The 25,349-nt window shown below is 47.8% G+C and overlaps 2 protein-coding genes across 2 annotated transcripts in view; both read left to right on the top strand.

Annotated features, from left to right (window-relative positions):
* Window positions 1–25,349, top strand: part of LOC144603085 (zinc-binding protein A33-like) — a 68,760-nt gene that overhangs the window by 27,101 nt on the left and 16,310 nt on the right. The gene's annotated exons all lie outside the window — the stretch shown is intronic.
* On the top strand, window positions 17,379–24,982 carry LOC144603081 (nuclear factor 7, brain-like). The gene is made up of 4 exons (XM_078416215.1): window positions 17,379–17,789; window positions 22,647–22,742; window positions 22,833–23,066; window positions 24,924–24,982. The coding sequence occupies exons 1-4, from the start codon at window positions 17,379–17,381 to the stop codon at window positions 24,948–24,950; spliced, it is 768 nt and encodes a 255-aa protein (XP_078272341.1). The 3' UTR covers window positions 24,951–24,982.

Raw genomic sequence — 25,349 nt, 5'->3', positions numbered from 1 at the left:
GAGGTGAATACCGAAATTAAAGTGTTGTATTTAAATGCGCGAAGTACAAAAAATGAAGTGGATGAGCCCGAGGCTTATTTAGACATTGGCAAGTATGATGTTGTGGGAATCACTGAGACATGTCTACAAGAGGGCCAGGGCTAGGAACTGAATATTCAGGGGTACGCAACAAATAGAAAAGACAGACAGGTGGGCAGAGGGGGTGGGGTCGCTCTGTTGGTGAGGAATGATATTCACTCCCTTGCAAGGGGTGACATAGAATCAGGAGATGTAGAATCAGTATGGATAGAAATGAGGAATTGTAAGGGTAAAAAGACCCTAATGGGAGTTATCTACAGGCCCCCAAACAGTAGCCTCGACATAGGGTGCAAGTTGAATCAGTAGCTAAAATTGGCATGTCGCAAATGTAATGCTACGGTGGTTATGGGCGATTTCAACATGCAGGGAGACTGGGAAAATCAGGTTGGTAATGGACCCCAGGAAAGAGAGTTTGTGGAGTGTCTCCAAGATGGATTCTTAGAACAGCTTGTACTGGAGCCTACTCGGGAGAAGGCAATTCTGGATTTAGTGTTGTGTAATGAACCTGATCTGATAAGGGGACTCAAGGTAAAAGAGCCATTAGGAGGCAGTGATCACAATATGATAGGTTTTACTCTACAAATTGAGAGGGAGAAGGGAAAATCGGAAGTGTGAGTATTACAGTATAGCAAAGGGGATTACAGAGGCATGAGGCAGGAGCTGGCCAGAAGTGACTGGAAGGAGGCCAAAGCAGGGAAGACGGTGGAACAGCAATGGCAGGTATTCCTGGGAATAATTCAGAAGTTGCAGGATCAATTTATCCCAAAGAGGAGGTAAGATTCTAAGGGGAGTAAGAGGCACCCGTGGCTGTCAAGGGAAGTCAAGGACAGCATAAAAATAAAAGAGAAGTAGTACAACCATGCAAAGAAGAGTGGGAAGCCAGAGGATTGGGACTCTTTTAAAGAGCAACAGAAGATGACTAAGAAGGCAATACGGGGAGAAAAGATGAGGTACGAGGGTAAAGTAGCCAATAATATAAAGGAGGATAGTAAAAGCTTTTTTAGGTATGTAAAGAGGAAGAAAATAGTCAAGGCAAATGTGGGTCCCTTGAAGACAGAAGCGGGGAAATTTATTATGGGGAACAAGGAAATGGCAGACGAGTTGAACCGGTACTTTGGATCTGTCTTCACTAAGGAAGATACAAGCAATCTCCCAGATGTTCTAGTGGCCAGAGATCCTAGGGTGATGGAGGAACTGAAGGAAATCCACATTAGGCAGGAAATGGTGTTGGGTAGACTGATGGGACTGAAGGCTGATAAATCCCCAGGGCCTGATGGTCTGCATCCCAGAGTACTTAAGAAGGTGGCGCTAGAAATTGTAGATGCATTGGTGAACATTTACCAATGTTCTATAGATTCAGTATCAGTTCCTGTGCATTGAAGGGTAGCTAATATTGTCCCACTTATTAAGAAAGGAGGGAGAGAGAAAACGGGAAATTATAGACCAGTTCGTCTTACATCAGTGGTGGGGAAGATGCTGGAGTAAATTATAAAAGACAAAATTGCAGAGCATTTGGATGGCAGTAACAGGATCGTTCCGAGTCACCATGGATTTACGAAGGGGAAATCATGTTTGACTAATCTGCTGGAATTCTTTGAGGATGTAACTAGGAAAATAGACAGGAGAGAGCCGGTGGATGTAGTGTACCTTGACTTTCAGAAAGCCTTCGACAAGGTTCCACATAGGAGATTAGTGGGCAAGATTAGAGCACAAGGTATTGGAGGTAGGGTACTGACATGGATAGAAAATTGGTTGACTGGAAGAAAGCAAAGAGTGGGGATAAATGGGTCCCTTTCAGAATGGCAGGCAGTGACTAGTGTGGTACCGCAAGGCTCGGTGCTGGGACCGCAGCTATTTACAATATACATTAATGACTTGGATGAAGGGATTAAAAGCACTATTAGCAAATTTGCAGATGATACAAAGCTGGGTGGTAGAGTGAACTGTGCGGAAGATGCTATGATGTTGCAGGGTGAATTGGACAGGTTGTGTGAGTGGGCGCATGCATGGCAGATGCAGTTTAATGTGGATACGTGTGAGGTTATCCACTTTGGTGGTAAGAATAGGAAGGCAGAGTATTATCTGAATGGTGTCATGTTATAAAAAGGGGACGTACAACGAGATCTGGGTGTCCTAGTGCATCATTCACTGAAAGGAAACATGCAGGTACAGCAGGCAGTGAAGAAGGCCAATGGAATGTTGGCCTTAATAAGGATGAGAGGGGATCTTATTGAAACTTTTAAGATTATTAAGGGGTTGGACACGTTAGAGGCAGGAAACAATAGACAATAGACAATAGGTGCAGGAGTAGGCCATTCAGCCCTTCGAGCCAGCACCGCCATTCAATGTGATCATGGCTGATCACTCTCAATCAGTACCCCGTTCCTGCCTTCTCCCCATACCCCCTCACTCCGCTATCCTTAAGAGCTCTATCCAGCTCTCTCTTGAAAGCATCCAACGAACTGGCCTCCACTGCCTTCTGAGGCAGAGAATTCCACACCTTCACCACCCTCTGACTGAAAAAGTTCTTCCTCATCTCCGTTCTAAATGGCCTACCCCTTATTCTTAAACTGTGGCCCCTTGTTCTGGACTCCCCCAACATTGGGAACATGTTATCTGCCTCTAATGTGTCCAATCCCCTAATTATCTTATATGTTTCAATAAGATCCCCCTCATCCTTCTAAATTCCAGTGTATACAAGCCCAATCGCTCCAGCCTTTCAACATACGACAGTCCCGCCATTCCGGGAATTAACCTAGTGAACCTACGCTGCACGCCCTCCATAGCAAGAATATCCTTCCTCAAATTTGGAGACCAAAACTGCACACAGTACTCCAGGTGCGGTCTCACCAGGGCCCGGTACAACTGTAGAAGGAGCTCTTTGCTCCTATACTCAACTCCTCTTGTTACGAAGGCCAACATTCCATTGGCTTTCTTCACTGCCTGCTGTACCTGCATGCTTCCTTTCATTGACTGATGCACGAGGACACCCAGATCTCGTTGAACTCCCCCTCCTCCTAACTTGACACCATTCAGATAATAATCTGCCTTTCTATTCTTACTTCCAATGTGAATAACCTCACACTTATCTACATTAAACTGCATCTGCCATGTATCCGCCCACTCACACAACCTGTCCAAGTCACCCTGCAGCCTTATTGCATCTTCCTCACAATTCACACTACCCCCCAACTTAGTATCATCTGCAAATTTGCTAATGGTACTTTTAATCCCTTCGTCTAAGTCATTAATGTATATCGTATATAGCTGGGGTCCCAGCACCGAACCTTGCGGTACCCCACTGGTCACTGCCTGCCATTCCGAAAGGGACCCATTTATCCCCACTCTTTGCTTTCTGTCTGTCAACCAATTTTCTATCCATGTCAGTACCCTACCCCCAATACCATGTGCCCTAATTTTGCCCACTAATCTCCTATGTGGGACCTTGTCGAAGGCTTTCTGAAAGTCGAGGTACACCACATCCACTGACTCTCCCTTGTCAATTTTCCTAGTTACATCCTGAAAAAATTCCAGTAGATTTGTCAAGCATGATTTCCCCTTCGTAAATCCATGCTGACTCGGAATGATCCCGTTACTGCTATCCAAATGCTCAGCAATTTCGTCTTTTATAATTGACTCCAGCATCTTCCCCACCACTGATGTCAGACTAACTGGTCTATAATTACCCGTTTTCCGAAACATGTTCCCAATGTTGGGGGAGTCCAGAACAAGGGGCCACAGTTTAAGAATAAGGGGTAGGCCATTTCGAACTGAGATGAGGAAAAACTTTTTCAGTCAGAGAGTTGTGAATCTGTGGAATTCTCTGCCTCAGAATACAGTGGAGGCCAATTCTCTGAATGCATTCAAGAGAGAGCTAGATAGAGCTCTTAAGAATAGCGGAGTCAGGGGGTATGGGGAGAGGGCAGGAACAGGGTATTGATTGAGAATGATCAGCCATGATCACATTGAATGGCGGTACTGGCTTGAAGGGCCAAATGGCCTCCTCCTGCACCTATTGTCTATCGTGCTCCTGTGTTACCTGTGTTTCAGGACCTAACATCTCCAGCTGACCATGTGTGCGTGAGGCTTCTCAGTCAGTGGGTTGGTGCATGAATGAAACTCCAATTACCATTCAGTGCTTTATCCTGGCCAATCTTTGCATCACATAAAAACATCAATGTGTCCCACAAACCAAGTGAAATAAGTCCATATGTTTTACCTTGTTTAATGGAGTCAAACGTTTCTATCAGCGCTGCCTTCAACAAGAAGAGGTGGTTGAATTTTTCAGCCGTTATGGCACCATCTGTCACTGACAATGAATGGATCTCATCACTAATCCTGCAAATATTAAATAGCTGATTACAAATTGTGCATTGATGTTTATGAGGAAATATGTTACATGCAGAGTTTCAGTGAAGAACATGCCCTACCTTCGCTTGCGAACAGCTTCCTCCTGAAATAAATAAAACACAAGACTGAATTGATCGAGGCAGAACTACTGAGAGCACGAATTTCACCCAGATTATTACGAGGTGTTAAAAATTCCCATTTGTCCACTCTCACCCCCAATGACACACAGAGAAGAATAATGATATTGCAGACATAGAACCGATGGAGGAAGTATAAAAATTATTCTGAAAATTACACGATGCTGACAGGATAGTCTGGACAGGTTGTGTGTTTCAGCCGAATAAGGGGTAGACCATTTAGAGCGGAGATGAGGAAAAACTTTTTCAGCCAGAGAGTTGTGAATCTGTGGAATTCTGTGCCTCAGAAGGCAGTGGAGGCCAATTCTCTGGATGCTTTCAAGAGAGAGTTAGATAGAGCTCTTAATGAAAGTGGAGTCATGGGGTATGGGGAGAAGGCAGGAACGGGGTACTGATTGTGAATGATCAGCCATGATCACATTGAATGGAGTTGCTGGCTCGAAGGGCTGAATGGTCTACTTCTGCACTTGTTGTCTCTTGTCTATTGAATATGATGTTAGTGATGTGTAGGAAGGAACTGCAGATGCATAGACAATAGACAACATGGTTGAATTTGTTTCAAATATATCAGGCGCCATTTTGTGATGGTGCCCATTTATAGAAGCAAATTTAAATAGACTTCCTTACCTCTAGAAATTTCACGCTGTCTTTTTGTTCCATCCGTTCCTGTAAACGCAGGAGTTCCTCCTGGGTAGAATTTAAATTCTCTTGAATCTCCCGAAGATTTTTCTCCATTAGATTTAGAATCCGCTCCTCGTCTTCGCGGATATCTTTGAGGAAGTACTTTTCTTTCTCCGTGATAATCTGGTGCAGTTCAGCAAACTGGGATGTAACATGGGACTGAAGGCTGTGTGACTCTTCCTGTCAAATGAATGCTGAAGATTAACATAATATATTTCTGTATTGTGTTTGCTAACAGAATAAGTGACTATATAGCCCATCAGCATCCGGTTCTCAGAATTATCTATCCAATCAAATTCTCTCACACTTTCCTGAAACAAAGAAGTGTAATTCTCCTTCCCATTCCCACACTGACCTTTCCGTCCTAGGTCTCCTCCATTGTCAGAGGGAGGCTAATTGCAAAATTGGAGGAACAGCATCTCATATTTCGCTTAGGCAGCTTTCAGCCCAGTAATATTGACTTCTCTCACTTCCGATAACCCCGGCATTCCCTCTCTGTTTCTCTCCCTCCCCCACGCAAGTCGCACTAACTTCTCGCTTTCACCCCATCAACAGCTAACAATGGCCTGTTTCCTTTATCGTCATTACTTGTTTGCCTATCTTTTATTCATTGTTCTTTATTTCTCTGCATCAACGTCTACTCTATGGCCCTCGTTTCCCTTATCTCTAACCAGTCTGAAGAAGGGTCTCGTCCCGAAACATCACCCATTCATTCTCTCCAGAGATGCTGCCAGCCCCGCGGAGTTACTCCAGCTTTTTGTGTCTATCTTCCGTTTAAACCAGCATCTGCAGTTCCTTCCTACGCGCCTCATTTCAGCAGTCAATTGATCCAACATGTCCACTACACATTAAAATGAGCAACGCTGCATAACAATTCCAGACATAAAGGCCTCACCCGAACTTTGGAAATCTTTCGTAGTTGTTGCTGTTCTCTTTCTTCGATATCAGATTTATTTTTCGTGACAGATTCTATGGCTGATTTTACCCGAGCCTGGGATCAAAGAATAAAGGCGTTAGACAACAAAGACTCAACAAGGTAAATAAAGATACAAATCTGTTTGCATTGACCTTGTAGATGTCAACAGCTTCTTTAATCGGCTGGAAGCTGTGGTTTCTGTGTTCCAGCGCATCTCGACAAACCAGACAGATCAGCTTCTTGTCATTTTCGCAAAACAGCTTCATTTCTTCTTGATGTTCCTCGCAGAAAAGTTTACTTCCCTTCTCTGTCCGTTTCAGGCTCAGTGCTCGAGTTTTCTCAGACAGTCTCGCCAAGGCCCGATTTACTTTGAGGGTGCGGTCTATAAACTCCTCTCTACATTCCGGGCAGGAGTTTCTCTCATCGCTGTCCCAACTCTGTGTGATACAGGAGCGGCAGAAGTTGTGCCCGCACTCCAGTATAACGGGGTCGGTGAAGAAATCCAGGCAGATGGGACAAACTACCTCCTCGGACCAACTCTCGACCTTGTCTTTCGAAGCCATTTTAATTTCCGGTTTGAAGCCTATTTGCTTTTGGGTGCGGCTGAATTCCTGCGGTATCGCGTTATCCACTCCGCACCCTCCCACTTCGTATAATGAATGGTAATTGACTGCAATAGACGCAGCATGAGTCCATTCAGCCCTTCGAGCCAGCACCAACATTCAATGTGATCATGGCTGATCATTCTCAAACCGTACCCCGTTCCTGCCTTTTCCCCGTACCCCCTGACTCCGCTATCCTTATGAGCTCTATCTAGCTCTCTCTTGAATGCATCCAGAGAATTGGCCTCCACTGCCTTCTGAGACATAGAATTCCACAGATTTACAACTCTCTGACTGAAAAACGTTTTCCTGATCTCCGTTCTAAATGGCCTACCCTTTAGTCTTAAACTGTGGCCCCTGGTTCTGGACTCCCCCAACATTGGGAACATGTTTCCTGCCTCCAACGTGTCCAATCCCTTAATAATCTTATATATTTCAATAAGATCCCCTCTCATCCTTCTAAATTCCAGTGTATACAAGTCAATTCGCTCCTGTCCTTCAACATACAACAGTCCCAGAATTCCGGGAATTAACCTAGTGAACCTAAGCTGCACGCCCTCAATAGCAAGAATATCCCTCCTCAAATTTGGAGACCAAAACTGCACACAGCACTCCAGGTGCGTTCTCACTAGGGCAATGAACAACTGCAGAAGGACCTCTTTGCTCCTATACTCAACTCCCCTTGTTACGATGGCCAACATGCCATTGGCTTTCTTCACTGCCTGCTGTACACGCATGCTTCCTTTCAGTGACTGATGCACTCGGACACCCAGATCTCATTGTACGTCCCCTTTTCCTAACTTGACACCATTCAGATAACAATCTGCCTTCCTGTTCTTATCACCAAAGTGGATACGCTCACATTTCTCTACATTAAACTGCAAGGGTTCATTGTGTAGTTGTCCGAGCAAACCTGCAACTAATCTCACAGGAGGGAGCTGCCGTTAGTTCTTGAAAGTGAATATACCAGAGATATGGACCTGGGACAGTGTAAAGCAGAACATAGGCGGCAAGGCCAAAATGGTGCCATACGTGGATGGGAAACGATGGTGAAATATAAATTTAGACCAACTGTTAAATGGTAACGTGCGAACACCGGTGAAATGTGGCGTTCCACAGTCTCTCGGTGTAATCTACACGTGTAGGAAGGAACTGCAGATACTGGTTTAAACCGAAGATAGACACTAAAAGCTGGAGTAACTGAACGGGTCTGACAGCACCTCTGGAGAAAAGGAATGGGCGACGTTTCTGGTCGAGACCCTTCTTCAGAGTGAGCGTTAGGGGAAAGAGAAACGATAGATATAGACGAGGATGCAGAGAGATGTAGAACACATGAATGAAAAATATGCAAAAAAAAGTTAGGGTGATAACGGAAACAGGCCATTGTTAGCTGGGTATTTATTCACAAAATGCTGGAGTAACTCAGCAGGTCAGGCAGCATCACCGGGGGTGACTGTGACATTCCCGTTGACTGCCCTTTAGTTTTCCATCGCATGCGGGCACTATTGTGGTACAGCTAAAATGACCTGCTGTCGCACAGATACAACTGGTGCTCACTGTGTGGAGTTTGGACGTTCTCGCTCTAACCTCGCGGACCTCTCCTCGATACTCCTGTTTAGCCGCACTAAAAAATAGAGTTGCTTCTGTTCTTTGGTAACGATTGAAGGGATTTAGCGGAACGCGGGGCGAGCTAAACTGGGATTAGTTTAAACGGGTGTTTGAGAGCTTGACGAGAAGCCACACAGATTCACAGAATTACGCAACGTGCTGGAGTAACCTGGCGGGTCAGGCACCATCTCTGGAAAACGTATCGGTGATGTTTCGGGCTGGGACCCATCTTCGGTCTGGAGATGGACCCGCACCCGAAACGTCATCTACCCTTGTTTTATCCCAAGAAACATCCCGTCCGGAAACCTCGAAAATCCATGTTTTTCAGGGATGCTACCTGGCCGACGAGTTCTCCAGCATGTTGCGGTTCCTTGTTTCTACTTCGTGAAGTTAAACTCCGAGAACTCTCCGAATCCCACGGACAGTGATCGTTTCCATGCGTTCTCGAGGAACAGCACTTCGCCTCAAGAGTATAGGAGCAAAAAGGTCCTTCTGCAGTTGTACAGAACCCTAGTGAGACCGCACCTGGAGTATTGTGTGCAGTTTTGGTCTCCAAAATTGAGGAAGGATATTCTTGTTGTTGAGGGGGTGCAGCGTAGATTTACTAGGTTAATTCCCGGAATGGCGGGACTGTCGTATGTTGAAAGACTGGAGCGACTAGGCTTGCATACACTGGAATTTAGAAGAATGGTAGGGGATCTTATTGAAACATATAAGATTATTAAGTGGTTGGACACGTTAGAGGCGGGAAACTTGTTCCCAATGTTGGGAGTGTCCAGAACTAGGGGCTACAATTTAATAATAAGGGGTAGGCCATTTAGAACGGCGATGAGGGAAAACTTTTTCAGTCAGAGAGTTGTAAATCTGTGGAATTCTCTGCCTCAGAAGGCAGTGGAGGCCAATTCTCTGAATGCATTCAAGAGAGAGCGAGATAGTGCTCGTTATAATAGCGGATTCAGAGTGGATGGGGAGAAGGCAGGAACGGGGTAATGATTGAGAATGATCAGCCATGATCACACTGAATGGTGGTGCTGGGTCGAAAGACCGAATGGCCTCCTCCTGCACCTATTGTCTATTGTCCATTGTCTATAGAGTAGGCGCGTTAGAAACCTGAGCCTCCGCGGCGGAGGGAAGGGGGATCCCGATCGACCCGCGATCGGCGGTCGGAGCGTGAGACGGGAAGGGGAAGACTATGGTGGACTCAGCGTGGGGGGAGCGGCGTGAGGGACGGTGGGAGACCCGGTGTTGGGAAGGGGTGCGGGGTACCGCGGGACTCTAGTTCTAGAATCCTCAGCTGAGGGGAATAGTCTACTTTTCCCCCTCAATTTTAGACAATAGACAATAGGTGCAGGAGAAGGCTATTCGACCCTTCGAGCCAGCACCACCATTCAATGTGATCATGGCTGATCATTCTCAATCAGTATCCCGTTCCTGCCTTCTCCCCATACCCCCTGACTCCGCTATCCTTAAGAGCTATATCTAGCTCTGTCTTGAATGCATCCACAGAATTGGCCACCACTGCCTTCTGATGCAGAGAATTCCACAGATTTACAACTCTCTGACTGAAAAGGTTCTTCCTCATCTCCGTTCTAAATGGCCTACCCCTTATTCTTAAACTGTGGCCTCTGGTTCTGGACTCCCCCAACATTGGGAACATGTTTCCTGCCTCTAACGTGTCCAACCCCTTAATAATCTTATATGTTTCGATAAGATCCCCTCTCATCCTTCTAAATTCCAGTGTGTACAAGCCTAGTCGCTCCAGTCTTTCAACATACGAGAGTCCCGCCATTCCGCGAATTAACCTAGTAAACCTACGCTGCACGCCCTCAATAGCAAGAGTATCTATCCTCAAATTGGGAGACCAAAACTGCACACAGTATTCCAGGTGTGGTCTCATTAGGGCCCTGTACAACTGCAGAAGGACCGCTTTGCTCCTATACTCAACTCCTCTTGCTATGAAGTCCAACATTCCATTGGCTTTCTTCACTGCCTGCTTGTACCTGCATGCTTCCTTTCAGTGACTGATGCACTAGGACACCCAGATCTCGTTGTCCGTCCCCTTTTCCCCTTTAAAATTTTTAATTTTAACTTCATGTTTTTCGTGTACCTTGTTTTTTGTCGTGACCAATTGGCAGACCAATTTCCCCCCGGGGATAAATACAGATTTATCGTATCGTATCGCTATTGATAATTATGCCGTTCCCATCTCCTTCTTAAATTGTGCCCAGGCTCACCATTGCCACCTTCTTCCTGCCCACATAAAACCCCATTCGTGTTATTCACATTCCCGTGGGTTGCACCCGTGACCTGCCCGGCGATCTGAAACTTACCGATAAGTGAAAAAGGCTTGGATAGAGTGGATGTGGAGAGGATGTTTCTACTCGTGGGAATCTAGGACCAGAGGTCACAGCCTCAGATTTAAAGGATGTTCCTTTAGGCAATTGAGGAGGAATATCTTTAGTCAGAGGGTGGTGAATCTGTGGATTTCTTTCCCACAGAGTGCTGTGGAGGCCAAGTCAATGGATACTTTTATGGCAGAGATAGACATTCTTGATTCGTACGGGTTTAGGGGTTATGGGGAGAAGGCAGGAGCATGGGGTGAGGAGGGGGAGATAGATCAGCCATGATTGAATGTCGGAGTAGACTTGAAGGGCCAAATCGCTTAATCCTGCTCCTTTCACCTCTGATTCTCTTCACTTCTAATAAGTTCAACTGCAATGTCAAATTTGTTCAATGTCCAACTGTTCCGTGTCCCGATGAAGATTTCCGACCATTTATGATCCTGATGAGATCGAGATCCCATGGGTCAAATATGAGCGGGGAGGCCGAGTGCATCAATCCTTAGATTTTTTATAAAAGTTCAGTTGACGGGATCCGATAACACGTTTAAAAAAGAGGCGGATCAACACTTCTAAACGCAGTAGCTGTTTATTTCACTCTTCCCACATTTACATTCCCCCTGGTTTTATATCCGCGCTCACTGGGGGTTTACGACGCGGAATTTGGGGATTAAATGGGAGCCGTTCAGCGCCGACCTGTTGTCCACCGGGTTTCTGCCCCACAGCCCCTGAGCCCCGCTCCTGACGCCGGTCCCGGGACCCGACCCTTTCACACACCCGGAGAGGAACCGGAGCAGATTCTCAGCCACTGGGTTTCTTGCCAAGGCCCAAAGAAAGGATAACGTTTCTCCGTGAATTTATTCCCAGTGAAGGTGTGGAGATGGGACTTGGTGCCCGCGTCGTAAAAGGAAACTGTCCTGGACTCGTAACTGAGATAAACTCCCACCCTCCCGGGGATGGGACGGGCGGGGAGACGGGATGGAGGGGAGGTGACTGCATTAAGTTCATTACTATCCAGCTCGATGCTCCAGACTCCAGTCTCCGGGGTCAGTTCGGCCTGTCTCTTCCTCTCCACACACTCTGTGGCGACTCCCAGACTCCAGTACGTACTCCCCGCCACATCCACCTCCCAGTAATGTCTCCCCGATGTGAATCCCTCCGATCCCAGCACACACAGCCAGTTTATGAACCTCTTCCCGGTGTCAGGGAGACTCCTCCGAGACTCGGTCTGTCCCACCCTCTTCCGATCCTCAGACACCTCGAGCAGCGGATGCGCTGTTTCCACATCCAGGGTGACGGAGACTGGGGGGAGAAGCAGAGAATCAGAGAGTCCCCGGGGGTCGGGGGGAGACTCGGGCAGCGCGGCCCCGGGACCGGGGGAGAGGCCGCTCGGCCTCGGGCACAGGCGGGCGGACAATGAAAGTTTCCCGTGGGGGATTTTCCACAATTGCGTGAGATGGAAAAGAGAAATGCATTTCCGCTAATTTTCTTCCGGGAAGTGGAAGTGAAATGTTTTGGTTGTCGCGGACGGGGAGAGCGAAATGGGAGACGAGGATGGCGAAGTTGCGGCTGGGTACGTGTGTGCGTCAGACTGAGTTAATGTAATGGCCGTATTAAATATCAGTGGGTGCATGTATCCTGCGTTGGTGAGTGTGTTCATGGATGGTTGTGTAAGTCATGGTGTGTCCCCACATGTAAGGTGTGTGTTGGTGAGAGTGTGTGCTGTATGCCTGTGGACTAGTCGAATGAATAAATTCACTGGTCGACACAAAATGCTGGAGTAACTCAGCGGGCCAGGCAGCATCTCTGGAGAGAAGGAATGGGTGACGTTTCGAGTCGAGACCCTTCTTCACCCTTCTTCAGACTGTTGGCAGGGGAGTGGGTGGGACAGAGATGGAATGTAGTCGGAGACAGAAAGACTGGTGGGAGAACTGGGGAGGAGGAGGGGATAGGGAGGGAAAGCAAGGGCTATTTGAAGTTAGAGAAGTCAATGTTCATACCGTTGGGGTGTAAACTACCCACGCTAAATATGAGGTGCTCTTCCTCCAATTTGCTGTTCCTTCACTCTGACAATGGAGGAGGCCCAGGACAGAAAGGACAGATTGGGAATGGGAGGGGGAGTTGAAGTGCTGAGTCACCGGGAGATGGGTAGCAGTGTGAACTGTGAGGAAGATGCTATGAGGTTGCAGGTTGCCTTGGACAGGTTTTGTGAGTGGGCGGATGCATGGCAGATGCAGTTTAATGTGGATAAGTGTGAGGTTATCCACTTTGGTGGTAAGAATAGGAAGGCAGAGTATTATCTGAATGGTGTCAAGTTAGGAACAGGGGACGACAACGAGATCTGGGTGTCCTAGTGCATCAGTCACTGAAAGGAAGCATGCAGGAAGAGCAGGCAGTGAAGAAAGCCAATGGAATGTTGGCCTTCATAACAAGAGGAGTTGAGTATAGGAGGAAAGAGGCCCTTCTGCAGTTGTACAGGGCTCTAGTAAGTCCGCAACTGGAGTACTGTGTGCAGTTTTGGTCTCCAAATTTGAGGAATGATATTCTTGCTATTGAGGACGTGCAGCGTAGGTTTACTAGGTGAATTCCCGGTATGGTGGGACCGTCATATGTTGAAAGACTGGAGCGACTCGGATTGTATACATTGGAATTTAGAAGGATGAAAGGAGATCTTATCGGAACGTATAAGATTATTAAGGGGCTGGAAACGTTAGAGGCAGGAAACATGTTCCCAATGTTGGGGGAGTCCAGAACAAGGGGCCACAGTTTAAAAATAAGGTGTAGGCCAATTAGAACAGAGGTGAGGAAAAACGTTTTCAGTCAGAGAGTTGTGAATCTGTGGAATTCTCAGCCTCAGAAGACAGTGGAGGCCAATTCTCTGAATGCATTCAAGAGAGAGCTAGATAGAGCTCTTAAGGATAGCAGAGTAAGGCAGGAACGGGGTACTGATAGAGAATGATCAACCATGATCACATTGAATGGCGGTGCTCGCTCGAAGGGCACCTTCGAAATTAGAAATTTCACGCTGTCTTTTTGTTCCATCCGTTCCTGTAAACGCAGGAGTTCCTCCTGATTAGAATTTAAATTCTCTTGAATCTCCCGAATATTTTTCTCCATTAGATTTAGAATCCGCTCCTCATCTTCTCGGATATCTTTGAGGAAGTACTTTACTTTCTCAGTGATAATCGGGTGCAGTTTAGCAAACTGGGATGTGACATGGGACTGAAGGCTGTGTGACTCTTCCTGTCAAATGAATGTTGAAGATTAACATAATATATTTCTGTATTGTGTTTGCTTACAGCACATGTGTCAAACACAAGGCCCGCGGGCCGAATGCGGCCCGCCACGTCATTTTATGTGGCCCGCGAGAGCTTAATTGTCATTGGTCGAATATCTTTTAAGTTACAGACATTTTTAACTTTCAAACTCTCATTTCTAAACACATTTTTCAAAGTGCTGTGCGTCTGACGGCACGGCCTCTCCTCAGTCTACCTCATCCGGAGGACACTCCCGAGCAGGAGGGAGATGGTCGGACTGATGGTCCTCATCCTTCCCTTCCGTCCATTCAATCCACGGGCCTCTCTCCTCTCACTTCTCTCCCCTCCCCACTCTCCCAGACCCGCGGCCGTCCGCCCCGAGTAGGCCCACCTCCGCCGCCCGACTCGAGTAGTCCGGGGCTCCCTCCTCCTCCCTGCACGTTCGGTAAGTGCCTTTCGCCGCCAACGGCTCCACGGAGGGGAGGGGACGCGGGTGGGGGTAGGAGGGGGGGGGTGGAAATGGGGGGGGGTGGGGGGAGGAGAGAGTGGGGGAAAGGGGTGGTGGGGAAAGGGGGGGAGAGTGGGTGAGGAGAGAGTAGGGGGAGAGTGGGGGTGGGGGGAAGGGGAACGGTAGGGGTCAGGGAAGAGGGGAGAGTTGGGGGGAGGGGAGGGTGGGAGGAGCTGAGAGTGGGGGTGGGTGGGAGAGTGGGACTGGGGAGGGGGTGGTGGTGGGGGGAAGAGAGAGTGGGGTAGGGGGAAGGGGGATGGTGGGGGTCAGGGTAGAGTGGGGGGGAAGCAAAGAGGGAGGAGGGGGTGGAGGAGGTGGGAGGGGTTGGGAGGAGAGGGGGTGGGGAGGGGTGGGGGGGTGGGAGGAAAGGGGGGCTGAGGGTCAGGAAGAGGGGAGAGTGGGGGGAGGGAGTGGGGGAGGGAGGGAAAGGTGGATGATGGGGAAGGGGACAGTGAGAGTGAAAGGAGGGGGAGGGTGGGGAGAGGAGAGAGGGAGTGCGGGGGAGGGAAGGGGGGTAGGGGGAAGGGGGACAGTGAGAATGCAGGTGGGGCGAGTGGGTGGAGGGGAGGGGTGGGAGGGGGATGAGGGGAGGAGAGAGTGGGGAGTGCGGGGGTGGGTGAGGAGGGGTGGAGGAGATAGTGGGGCTGGGGAGAGTGGGGCTGGGGGAGGACAGAATGTGGGGGGAGGGGAGAGTGGGGGAAAAGGGGGATGGGGTTGAGAGAGTGGGGGAAAGGGGGGATGGGGAGAGTGAGAGTGGGGCAGGGGGAGGAGAGAGTGGGGGGGGTGGGGTGAGGAGAGAGTGGTGGAAAGGGAGGTGGTGGGGAATGGGGGGTGGAGGAGAGTGCGAGTGGGGGTTGGAGGGAGATTGCTACTGGGGAGGAGGGTGGGGTGGGGAGGAGAGAAGAGTGGGGGTGGGGGGAAGGGGACAGTGGGGGTGGGGGCGAGGAGGGGTGTTGGTGGGGGGATGAGAGAGTGGGGTGGGGGAGAAGGGGGACAGTGGGGGTCAGGGAAAATGGGAGAGTGCGGGGTAGGGAGAGGAGGGATAAGGGGGATTGAGTAGGGGGTTGAGGATGCTACACCAATACAGGTGAGGCCTTGGGTCCAAGGCTCCTCGGTCACACCCTCTCCCCTTCCCTGTACCGCCTTTAATTGCGCTCCCCCTCCCCTGGAGGAGCACGGCACCACAGTGAAGGAGATAGAAGATGGCCGCTGGCAGGACGGTGTCAGAGGATCCCTCTCCCCTTTCCCCATCTCACCCACCCCTCCCCTCTCCACCTCCCCACCCCCCCTTTGAGATTTTTTTTTTTTTTTAAGAGACAATTTATTTTAAAGAAAAAACGCGATTTCCCCAGGTCGAAATGGAAACCCTACGAAGAACGGGCCCAATTTGTCAATGTGCTTACATATATTTTTACATTTATGTTAATGCATGTACAATATTTGTTCATTTCAATAAATAATAATCAAATGCAGACAGTTATTTAACAATATGTTAAGGATTAGTTACATTTATACAGTCTTACAGTTACAAACGGCCCTTTGAGGGCAACCATAATGCTGATGTGGCCCGGGTGAAAATGAGTTTGACACCCTTGCTTTAAACTGTATCTTTACTAAAAAGCACTGAACCCTGAACTCACTGAACCCTGAACTCACTGAACCCTGAACTCACTGAACCCTGAACTCACTGAACCCTGAACCCACTGAATCCTGAACTAAAAGTACGAACAAAAAGCAGAAAAACAACCCTGGGGTTACGCCCAATCAGCTGCTTCCTCTAGTCTGCTTCCACCAATCAGCTGCTTCCTCTAGTCCGCTTCCACCAATCAGCTGCTTCCTCTAGTCCGCTTCCACCAATCAGCGGCTTCCTCCAGACCACTTCTTTTGAAGTGTGAGGGAACGTTTTTAAACCAACGCTGCACCAACTGCTCCTGAGCCCCGCCCACACGCTGCACCAACCGCTCCTGGGCCCCGCCCACACGCTGCACCAACCGCCCCTGGGACCCGCCCACACGCATCTCCAACCGCTCCTCGGCCCCGCCCATACGCTGCATCAACCGCTCCAGGGCCCCGCCCACACGCTTCTCCAACCGCTCCTGGGTCCCGCCCACACGCTGCTCCAACCGCTCCTGGGCCCCGCCCACACGCTGCACCAACCGCTCCTGGGCCCCGCCCACACGCTGCTCCAACCGTTCCAGGGCCCCGCCCACACGCTGCACCAACCGCTCCAGGGCCCCGCCCACACGCTGCTCCAACCGCTCCTGGGCCCCGCCCACACGCTGCTCCAACCAAGAGATAAAGAACAATGAATGAAAGATATGCAAAAACGTAACGATTATAAAGGAAACAGGCCATTATTAGCTGTTTGTTGAGTGAAAACGAGAAGCTAGTGCAACTTGAGTGGGGGAGATAGAGAGAGAGGGAATGCTGGAGTTACTGGAAATAACAGAAATCAATATTCATACGACTGGGCTGCAAGTTGCCCAAGCGAAATATGAGATGCTAGTGGACACAAAATGCTGGAGTAACTCAATGGGTCAGGCAGCATCTCTGGCGAGAAGGAATGGGTGACGTTTCGGGTCGAGACCCTTCTTCAGGCTTCTTCAGATGCGATGGAGTTTCTTCCCACAGGCCATCGGGACTGTTAACTATTATATCTCCAAAGAATTTTTAAAAAGCTGTATTAATTTTAATTTTTATGCTGTAATTGTAATTTTTTGGTACAATCCGCAGGCGTTGACACTTTCATGTCACTGCACATCTTGTATGTGTATGTGACAAATAAACTTGACTTGACTTGGTGTTGTTTATTAGTATTGTTCAGCCTTTGCTGCCAGCGCACATTTGAACACTCGCGATACTCCAGGGCTCGGCGTGAACCAGGAAGTTGTGTGAATTGAAAATGGCTTCGATGGCTCAGTCCGAGTGTTGGACCGAGGACGCGGTTTGTCCCATCTGCCTGGATTTCTTCACCGATCCGGTCATGCTGGAGTGCGGGCACAACTTCTGCCGCTCCTGCATCACGCAGAGTTGGGACAGGGAGGGGAGAAACTCCTGCCCGGAGTGCAGAGAGGAGTTTGCAGACCGCAGCTTCAGGATGAATCGGGCCCTGGTGAGTATCACCGAGAAAGCTCGAACACTCAGCCCGAAAACGGAAAGCAAGAAAAGTAAACTTCACTGCGAGGAACACCAGGAAGAACTGAAGCTGTTTTGCGAAACAGACAAACAACTAATCTGCCTGATCTGCCGAGACGCGCGGGAACACAGAGAGCACCTCTTCATGCCGATTAAAGAAGCAGTGGAAATCTTCAAGGTAAAAAAAACAAAGAGCATCTGGTGATTTTCCATTTCCGCCTTTCGCAGAGACCGCACCCTCGGCGACTGCTGTTTTGCACTCAGTTTCCCACACGAACCACCCCTTCCCCATGTACCCGCCCCACCTACAGTAAGACATGAGACACCTGTGGCTATACCTTCTCCCTTACAATAGACAATAGGTGCAGGAGGAGGCCATTCGGCCCTTCGAGCCAGCACCGCCATTCAATGTGATCATGGCTGATCATTCTCAATCAGTACCCCGTTCCTGCCTTCTCCCCATACCCCCTGACTCCGCTATCCTTAAGAGCTCTATCCAGCTCTCTCTTGAATGCATTCAGAGAATTGGCCTCCACTGCCTTCTGAGGCAGAGAATTCCACAGATTCACAACTCTCTGACTGAATTTTTTTTTCCTCATTTCAGTTCTAAATGGCCTACCCCTTATTCTTAAACTGTGGCCCCTTGTTCTGGACTCCCCCAACATTAGGAACATGTTTCCTGCCTCTAACGTGTCTAACCCCTTAATAATCTTATACGTTTCGATAAGATCTCCTCTCATCCTTCTAAATTTCAGTGTATACAAGCCTAGTCGCTCCAGTCTTTCAACATATGATAGTCCCGCCATTCCGTGAATTAACCTAGTAAACCTAAGCTGCACGCCCTCAATAGCAAGAATATCCTTCCTCAAATTTGGAGACCAAAACTGCACACAGTACTCCAGGTGCGGTCTCACTAGGGCCCTGTACAACTGCAGAAGGACCTCTTTGCTCCTATACTCAACTTCTCTTGTTATGAAGGCCAACATTCCATTGGCGTTCTTCACTGCCTGCTGTACCTGCTTGCTTCCTTTCAGTGACTGACGCACTAGGACACCCAGATCTCGTTGTACGTCCCCTGTTCCTAACTTGACACCATTCAGATAATACTCTGCCTTCCTATTCTTACCACCAAAGTGTATAACCTCACACTTATTCACATTAAACTGCATCTGCCATGCATCCGCCCACTGACACAACCTGTCCAAGGCACCCTGCAACCTCATAGCATCTTCCTCACAGTTCACACTGCCACCCAGCTTTGTATCATCTGCAAATTTGCTAATGGTACTTTTAATCCCTTCATCCAAGTCATTAATGTATATTGTAAATAGCTGCGGTCCCAGCACTGAGCCTTGCGGTACCCCACTAGTCACTGCCTGCCATTCTGAAAGGGACCCATTTATCCCCACTCTTTGCTTTCTGTCTGTCTTACACCCATCAAGGGACCCCTGACAGTGAGAGAGAGAGAGAGGGGTTTTCGTGCACCACCTGTGACCCTCACCCACTGCATCCCGTGTTCCCGGCGAGGCCTCCATTACACCGGCGAGGCGAGAGGGTAGATTGAGCCAACGGTTCCGCGAGTACCCCTGCCAAGCCCCGATGGATCTACCGGTTGCTAACCAGTTCAACTCTCCTTTGCATTCCTACGCTGACTTTTCTGCCCTGGGCTTCTGTTTTGCTTGATTGCAAACTGAAGGAATAGCGCCTCAAATTCCGCTTGTGAAGCTCAGAATTTCTCGTGTAATTCCTTCAGCATAAACATTAACATTTACAGTTTGTAGGTAACCAAACTACATCCATACATAACAAACCCACACCACCCACAACACTTTAATTCCCAACTATTACTCTATTAATCATTCCTCTATTAATCTTACTTATAACTTATTTATTTATCTTATTACTCTTATTATCTGTGTTTTCCTACCTTTTCTCCTTGTTCTGTATTTTTATGCTCACTTTGAATTACCATTGCAGTATTACAGTATAGCAAAGGGGATTACAGAGGCATGAGGCAGGAGCTGGCCAAAAGTGACTGGAAGGAGGCCCTAGCAGGGAAGACGGTAGAACAGCAATGGCAGGTATTCCTGGGAATAATGCAGAGGTTGCAGGATCAATTTATCCCAAAGAAGCGGAAAGACTCTAAGGGGAGTAAGAGACACCTGTGGCTGACAAGGGAAGTCAAGGACAGCATAAAAATTAAGGAGAGGAAGTATAACATAGCAAAGAAGAGTGGGAAGACAGAGGATTGGGACTCTTTTAAAGAGCAACAAAAGTTAACTAAAAAGGCAATACGGGGAGAAAAGATGAGGTACGAGGGTAAACTAGCCAATAATATAAAGGAGGATAGCAAAAGTTTTTTTAGGTACGTGAAGAGGAAAAAAATAGTCAAAGCAAATGTGGGTCCCTTGAAGACAGAAGCAGGGGAATTTATTATGGGGAACAAAGAAATGGCAGACGAGTTAAACCGTTACTTTGGATCTGTCTTCACTGAGGAAGATACACACAATCTCCCAAATGTTCTAGGGGCCGGAGAACCTAGGGTGATGGAGGAACTGAAGGAAATCCACATTAGGCAGGAAATGGTTTTGGGTAGACTGATGGGACTGAAGGCTGATAAATCCCCAGGGCCTGATGGTCTGCATCCCAGGGTACTTAAGGAGGTGGCTCTAGAAATAGTGGAAGCATTGGAGATCATTTTTCAATGTTCTTTCGATTCAGGATCAGTTCCTGTGGATTGGAGGATAGCAAATGTTATCCCACTTTTTAAGAAAGGAGGGAGAGAGAAAACGGGTAATTATAGACCAGTTAGTCTGACATCAGTGGTGGGGAAGATGCTGGAGTCAATTATAAAAGACGAAATTGCTGAGCATTTGGATAGCAGTAACAGGATCATTCCGAGTCAGCATGGATTTACGAAGGGGAAATCATGCTTGACAAATCTACTGGAATTTTTTGAGGATGTAACTAGGAAAATTGACAGGGGAGAGTCAGTGGATGTGGTGTACCTCGACTTTCAGAAAGCCTTCGACAAGGTCCCACACAGGAGATTAGTGGGCAAAATTAGAGCACATGGTATTGGGGGTAGGGTACTGACATGGATAGAAAATTGGTTGACAGACAGAAAGCAAAGAGTGGGGATAAATGGGTCCCTTTCGGAATGGCAGGCAGTGACCAGTGGGGTACCGCAAGGTTCGGTGCTGGGACCCCAGCTATTTACGATATACATTAATGACTTAGATCAAGGGATTAAAAGTACCATTAGCCAATTTGCAGATGATACTAAGCTGGGGAGTAGTGTGAATTGTGAGGAAGATGCAATAAGGCTGCAGGGTGACTTGGACAGGTTGTGTGAGTGGGCGGATACACGGCAGATGCAGTTTAATGTAGATAAGTGTGAGGTTATTAACTTTGGAAGTAAGAATAGAAAGGCAGATTATTATTAGGAGCAAAGAGGTCCTCCTGCAGTTGTACAGGGCCATCATGAGACCGCACCTGGAGTACTGTGTGCAGTTTTGGTCTCCAAATTTGAGGAAGGATATTTTTGCTATTGAGGGCGTGCAGCGTAGGTTCACTAGGTTAATTCCCGGAATGGCGGGACTGTCGTATGTTGAAAGGCTGGAGCAATTAGGCTTGTATACACTGGAATTTAGAAGGATGAGGGGGGATCTTATTGAAATATATAAGATAATTAGGGGATTGGACACATTAGAGGCAGGAAACATGTTCCCAATGTTGGGGGAGTCCAGAACAAGGAGCCACAGTTTAAGAATAAGGGGTAGGCCATTTAGAACGGAGATGAGGAAGAACTTTTTCAGTCAGAGAGTGGTGAAGGTGTGGAATTCTCTGCCTCAGATGGCAGTGGAGGCCAGTTCGTTGGATGCTTTCAAGAGAGAGCTGGATAGAGCTCTTAAGGATAGCGGAGTGAGGGGGTATGGGGAGAAGGCAGGAACGGGGTACTGATTGAGAGTGATCAGCCATGATCGCATTGAATGGCGGTGCTGGCTCGAAGGGCTGAATGGCCTACTCCTGCACCTATTGTCTATTGAAATGTGCTATATAAATAAACTTGCCTTGCCTTGCCTTACTAGACCAAGTTACTGGGCCCAAACCTCTCCTGCATTGGTGCAGCACCCTCTCCTCCATCCCTCGCCCCCTTCCCCCTCTCCTCTCCCCCATCCCCCTATTCCCCCTCCCCCCCGCCTCCCCTCCCTCCCTCCTCCCCTCCCCCTCCCTCCACCTCGCATCCTCCCCTTCCCCCAACACACCCCCTCCTCCCCTCCCCCTTCCCCTCCCCCATCCCCCCTTATCCTCCATCCTTCTCCCTCCCTCCACCCCCCTCCCTCCCTCCGAGATAGATTGAAACTTTAAAATGTGAATAACTTTAAAAACATAACACCGATTTCAATGAAACTTCTTCCATTAGCACCAAAGGGACGACGTTGAGTAAGATGGGCCTAAAATTGTCGCGCTATCGTGTTCCGCTTTGGCTGTAGTTCAGGAACAAACAAACAAACAAACAAATGAGGATTTTAGTATAGCGATGCCACACCTGGCAGTGCAACCATTTCCTCCTTCCCATCCCCAACCTCTCCCCATCTATATTCTTTCCTCTGGCTTTACAATTCGCACCTCTTGTTTCCTTACTCCTTACTTCCCTTATTTTTGTCTTTTCATGTATGGCCTTTGACCAACCTGCTGCCAAACCCCTACCCCTCCCCCCCCCCCCCCCCCAGGGGGGAGGAAAGATGGGCCAGGAATGCATCTGCTAGGTGATAGGTGGATACAAGTGATGGGGGCATCACTTGGCCAGATGTATTCCTGGCCCATCTTTCCCACCTACTCCAATCAGTCCAAAGAAAGATTCTGACCCAAAATGTCGCCTACAGCTCTCCACCGATACGCTTCCTGACCCGCCAAATTCCCCAGCAGTCTGTGTCTTTTTGTAAACGTTCATGTACAGTTCCGTGTCTACAGTTCATTGGTTCCGTCTGGTCTAATTCTTTTACTCACTGAATCTGAACCTCAATCCCAGGAGAAGATTAAAACATCTTTGGAAACTCTCACAAAAAATAAATCAGCGATGGAGGAAATGGAGCAGCAACAGAAAGAGAAGATTTCTGGAGTCCAGGTAAGGTTTCCAGTTTCCACTCTCTGATCTTGTGCTATTTGACTTAGATTCCAGGCTCGATAATATTGACCTTCACCTTTCATTTGACAGGAACAGTATCAGAACCTGGTGACCTACATCACATCGGTATTTGCTGAACTGCGCCAGATTCTCAATGAGAAAGAGCTGCTCTTTCTCAAGGATCTTCTGGAAGAAGAGAACAGCGTTCTAAATCCAATGGAAAAGAATCTCCGAGCGATTCAAGAGGAGATAAACTCTATGCCAGAGAAATGCTTGAAGCTACAGGATCAGCTGAACCTAACGGACAGTTTGATGTTTCTGAAGGTAAGGGGTTACATTTTCAGTTTGGTTTAGAGTAAGTTTCGGGTCAAGACCCTTTTTCAGACCTGCTGAGTTACTCCAGCATTTTGTGAATAAATACCTTCGATTTGTACCGGCATCTGCAGTTATTTTCTTATACTTAACAGTTCCTCTAATTTGGATGTTTTTTTTACAAATATTCTCCCATTCCTTGTGTTTCTGAAGGTAATGTCGTAGTTGTAGGAATTTATAAAAAGTCATGAGCTGGTAGATTAAATTCCTGTGCAAGTTGTTCGAATGACTTCGTGATCTGTCCATTAAACACTTGTGCGATATATATTAACCCCTTGTTTGACCAATTGTTATACCCTGAGTCCATAGTAGAAGGTAAAAAATCTGGGTTTATCACTATTTTAGTGGCCGTACAAATGGAATTCGACAGTTTTAATTTCTTTCGTACTTCTGACCATATTTTCAATGTTCCCTTGATACAGTCATTACCCACCCTCAGCCTCCTCTGTGCCATTTCAGTCAAGAATGGGAGTGATTCCAACGGTAAATTTTGACAAGCATTTTGTTCTATTCACCATCTTTCATCCTGAACATATTCCAATCCTGAGGCCTTTTTTGTCCCCATCTCCACGGCGGTGGATATCTCCGCCCATCTCACCAACGTCCTTCCTCAGCCGAATCCACCTGTCAATTGCCAAGACTTGCCCTGAGTCCTTCCCCTTGCCCCTCTTTTCCAGCTCTACCCCCTCTACTCCACAAGACACAAGAAGGCTCCGGTACCGAAGCATCATCGGTACATGCCTGCTCCCGAATCCGCCATGTCTTGTGTCTCTGAATAAATGGTGCGTTTGTTCCAGGGCCATAGTTACTGCTTTCCTTACACAAGCACAGCTGCACTCTACTCTGGATCAGCAGTTATGACACTGAGCTAGTAATATTTTTCCATGTTAACTGGGCCTAATTCTCACGCAGACTCACGTAATATCTCCTCACAAGCTGGCGAAATAACTTTTGCAAGCATAGAAACATGGAAAATATGTGCAGGAGGAGGCCATTCAGCCTTTCGAGCCAGCACCGCCATTCATTGTGATCATGGCTGATTGTCCACAATCAATAACCCGTGCCTACCTTCTCCCCATATCCCTTGATTTCACTAGCCCCCAGAGCTCTATCAAACTCTCTCTTAAATCCATCCAGTGATTTGGCTTCTACTGCCCTCGGTCAAGTCAAGTCAAGTCAATTTTATTTGTATAGCACATTTAAAAAGAACCCACATTGACCAAAGTGCCGCACATCAGTTCAGGTACTAAGAAACGAACATACAATGGCACACAAAGATAACAGCACATACATAAACAGTTCACAGCGCCCCCTCAGAGGGCCTCAAACGCTAGGGAGTAGAAATAGGTTTTGAGCCTGGACTTAAAGGAGTCGATGGAGGGGGACATTTCTAATGGGGAGAGGGATGCTGTTCCACAGTCCAGGAACTGCAACTGCAAAAGCAGAGAATTCCACAAATTCACAACTCTCTGGGTGAAAAAGTGTCTTCTCACCTCAGTATTAAATGGCCTCCCCTTTATTCTAAGACTGTGGCCCCTGGTTCTGGACTCCCAACATTGGGAACATTTTTCCTGCATCTAGCTTGTCCAGTCCTTTTATAATTTTATATGTTTCTATAAGATCCCCTCTCATTCTTCTAAACTCCAGTGAATACAAAGAGGTGGGGGTAAAGGTTGGTAGATGTTCTGGGTCGAGAAGCTACACCAGCAGTGGAAGCCGGGATCTGTTGGCAAATTGTAACAATTTGGCTGAACTTCCTGCTGTCACGATGTGGAAATTAATTGGCCTTTCTGTTGTTATGTATTTCAGGAGGAAACTCTTCGGAAGAGGAGATGAGGCTCGCTGTGTTGTTTTTGGAATATAACTCAGGAAACATTGGACGTTGGTCTTCTAACTAGTTGTTTAATTAATGCAGGGTGAGTGATGAAGCCCTGACGCTGTCAGTAGCAGAGGGTGCCCTGGCCGTTGAAAGGTTCGATCACCCATTTTTGTTGAACACGGTGTTCACGGAAGTGCCCGATGGCATTACAAGAGGTAAAACCTAAAAAAAAACCCCATTGGAGATATTGAAGTATCAGTTATATGTAAAGGGTCTATTTACTACCAGAATCGAAGGTATTTATTCACAAAATGCAGGAGTAACTCAGCGTGTCAGGCAGCATCTCAGGAGAGAAGGAATGGGTGACGTTTCGGGTCAAGACCCTTCTTCAGACAGATGTCGGGGGCACGGGACAA

The sequence above is a fragment of the Rhinoraja longicauda genome, chromosome 19, assembly GCF_053455715.1.
Source record: "Rhinoraja longicauda isolate Sanriku21f chromosome 19, sRhiLon1.1, whole genome shotgun sequence".
NCBI classification, from domain to species: domain Eukaryota; kingdom Metazoa; phylum Chordata; class Chondrichthyes; order Rajiformes; family Arhynchobatidae; genus Rhinoraja; species Rhinoraja longicauda.
Note: the sequence above shows the minus strand (reverse complement) of the source record. Positions and strands in the feature narration are given on the sequence as shown.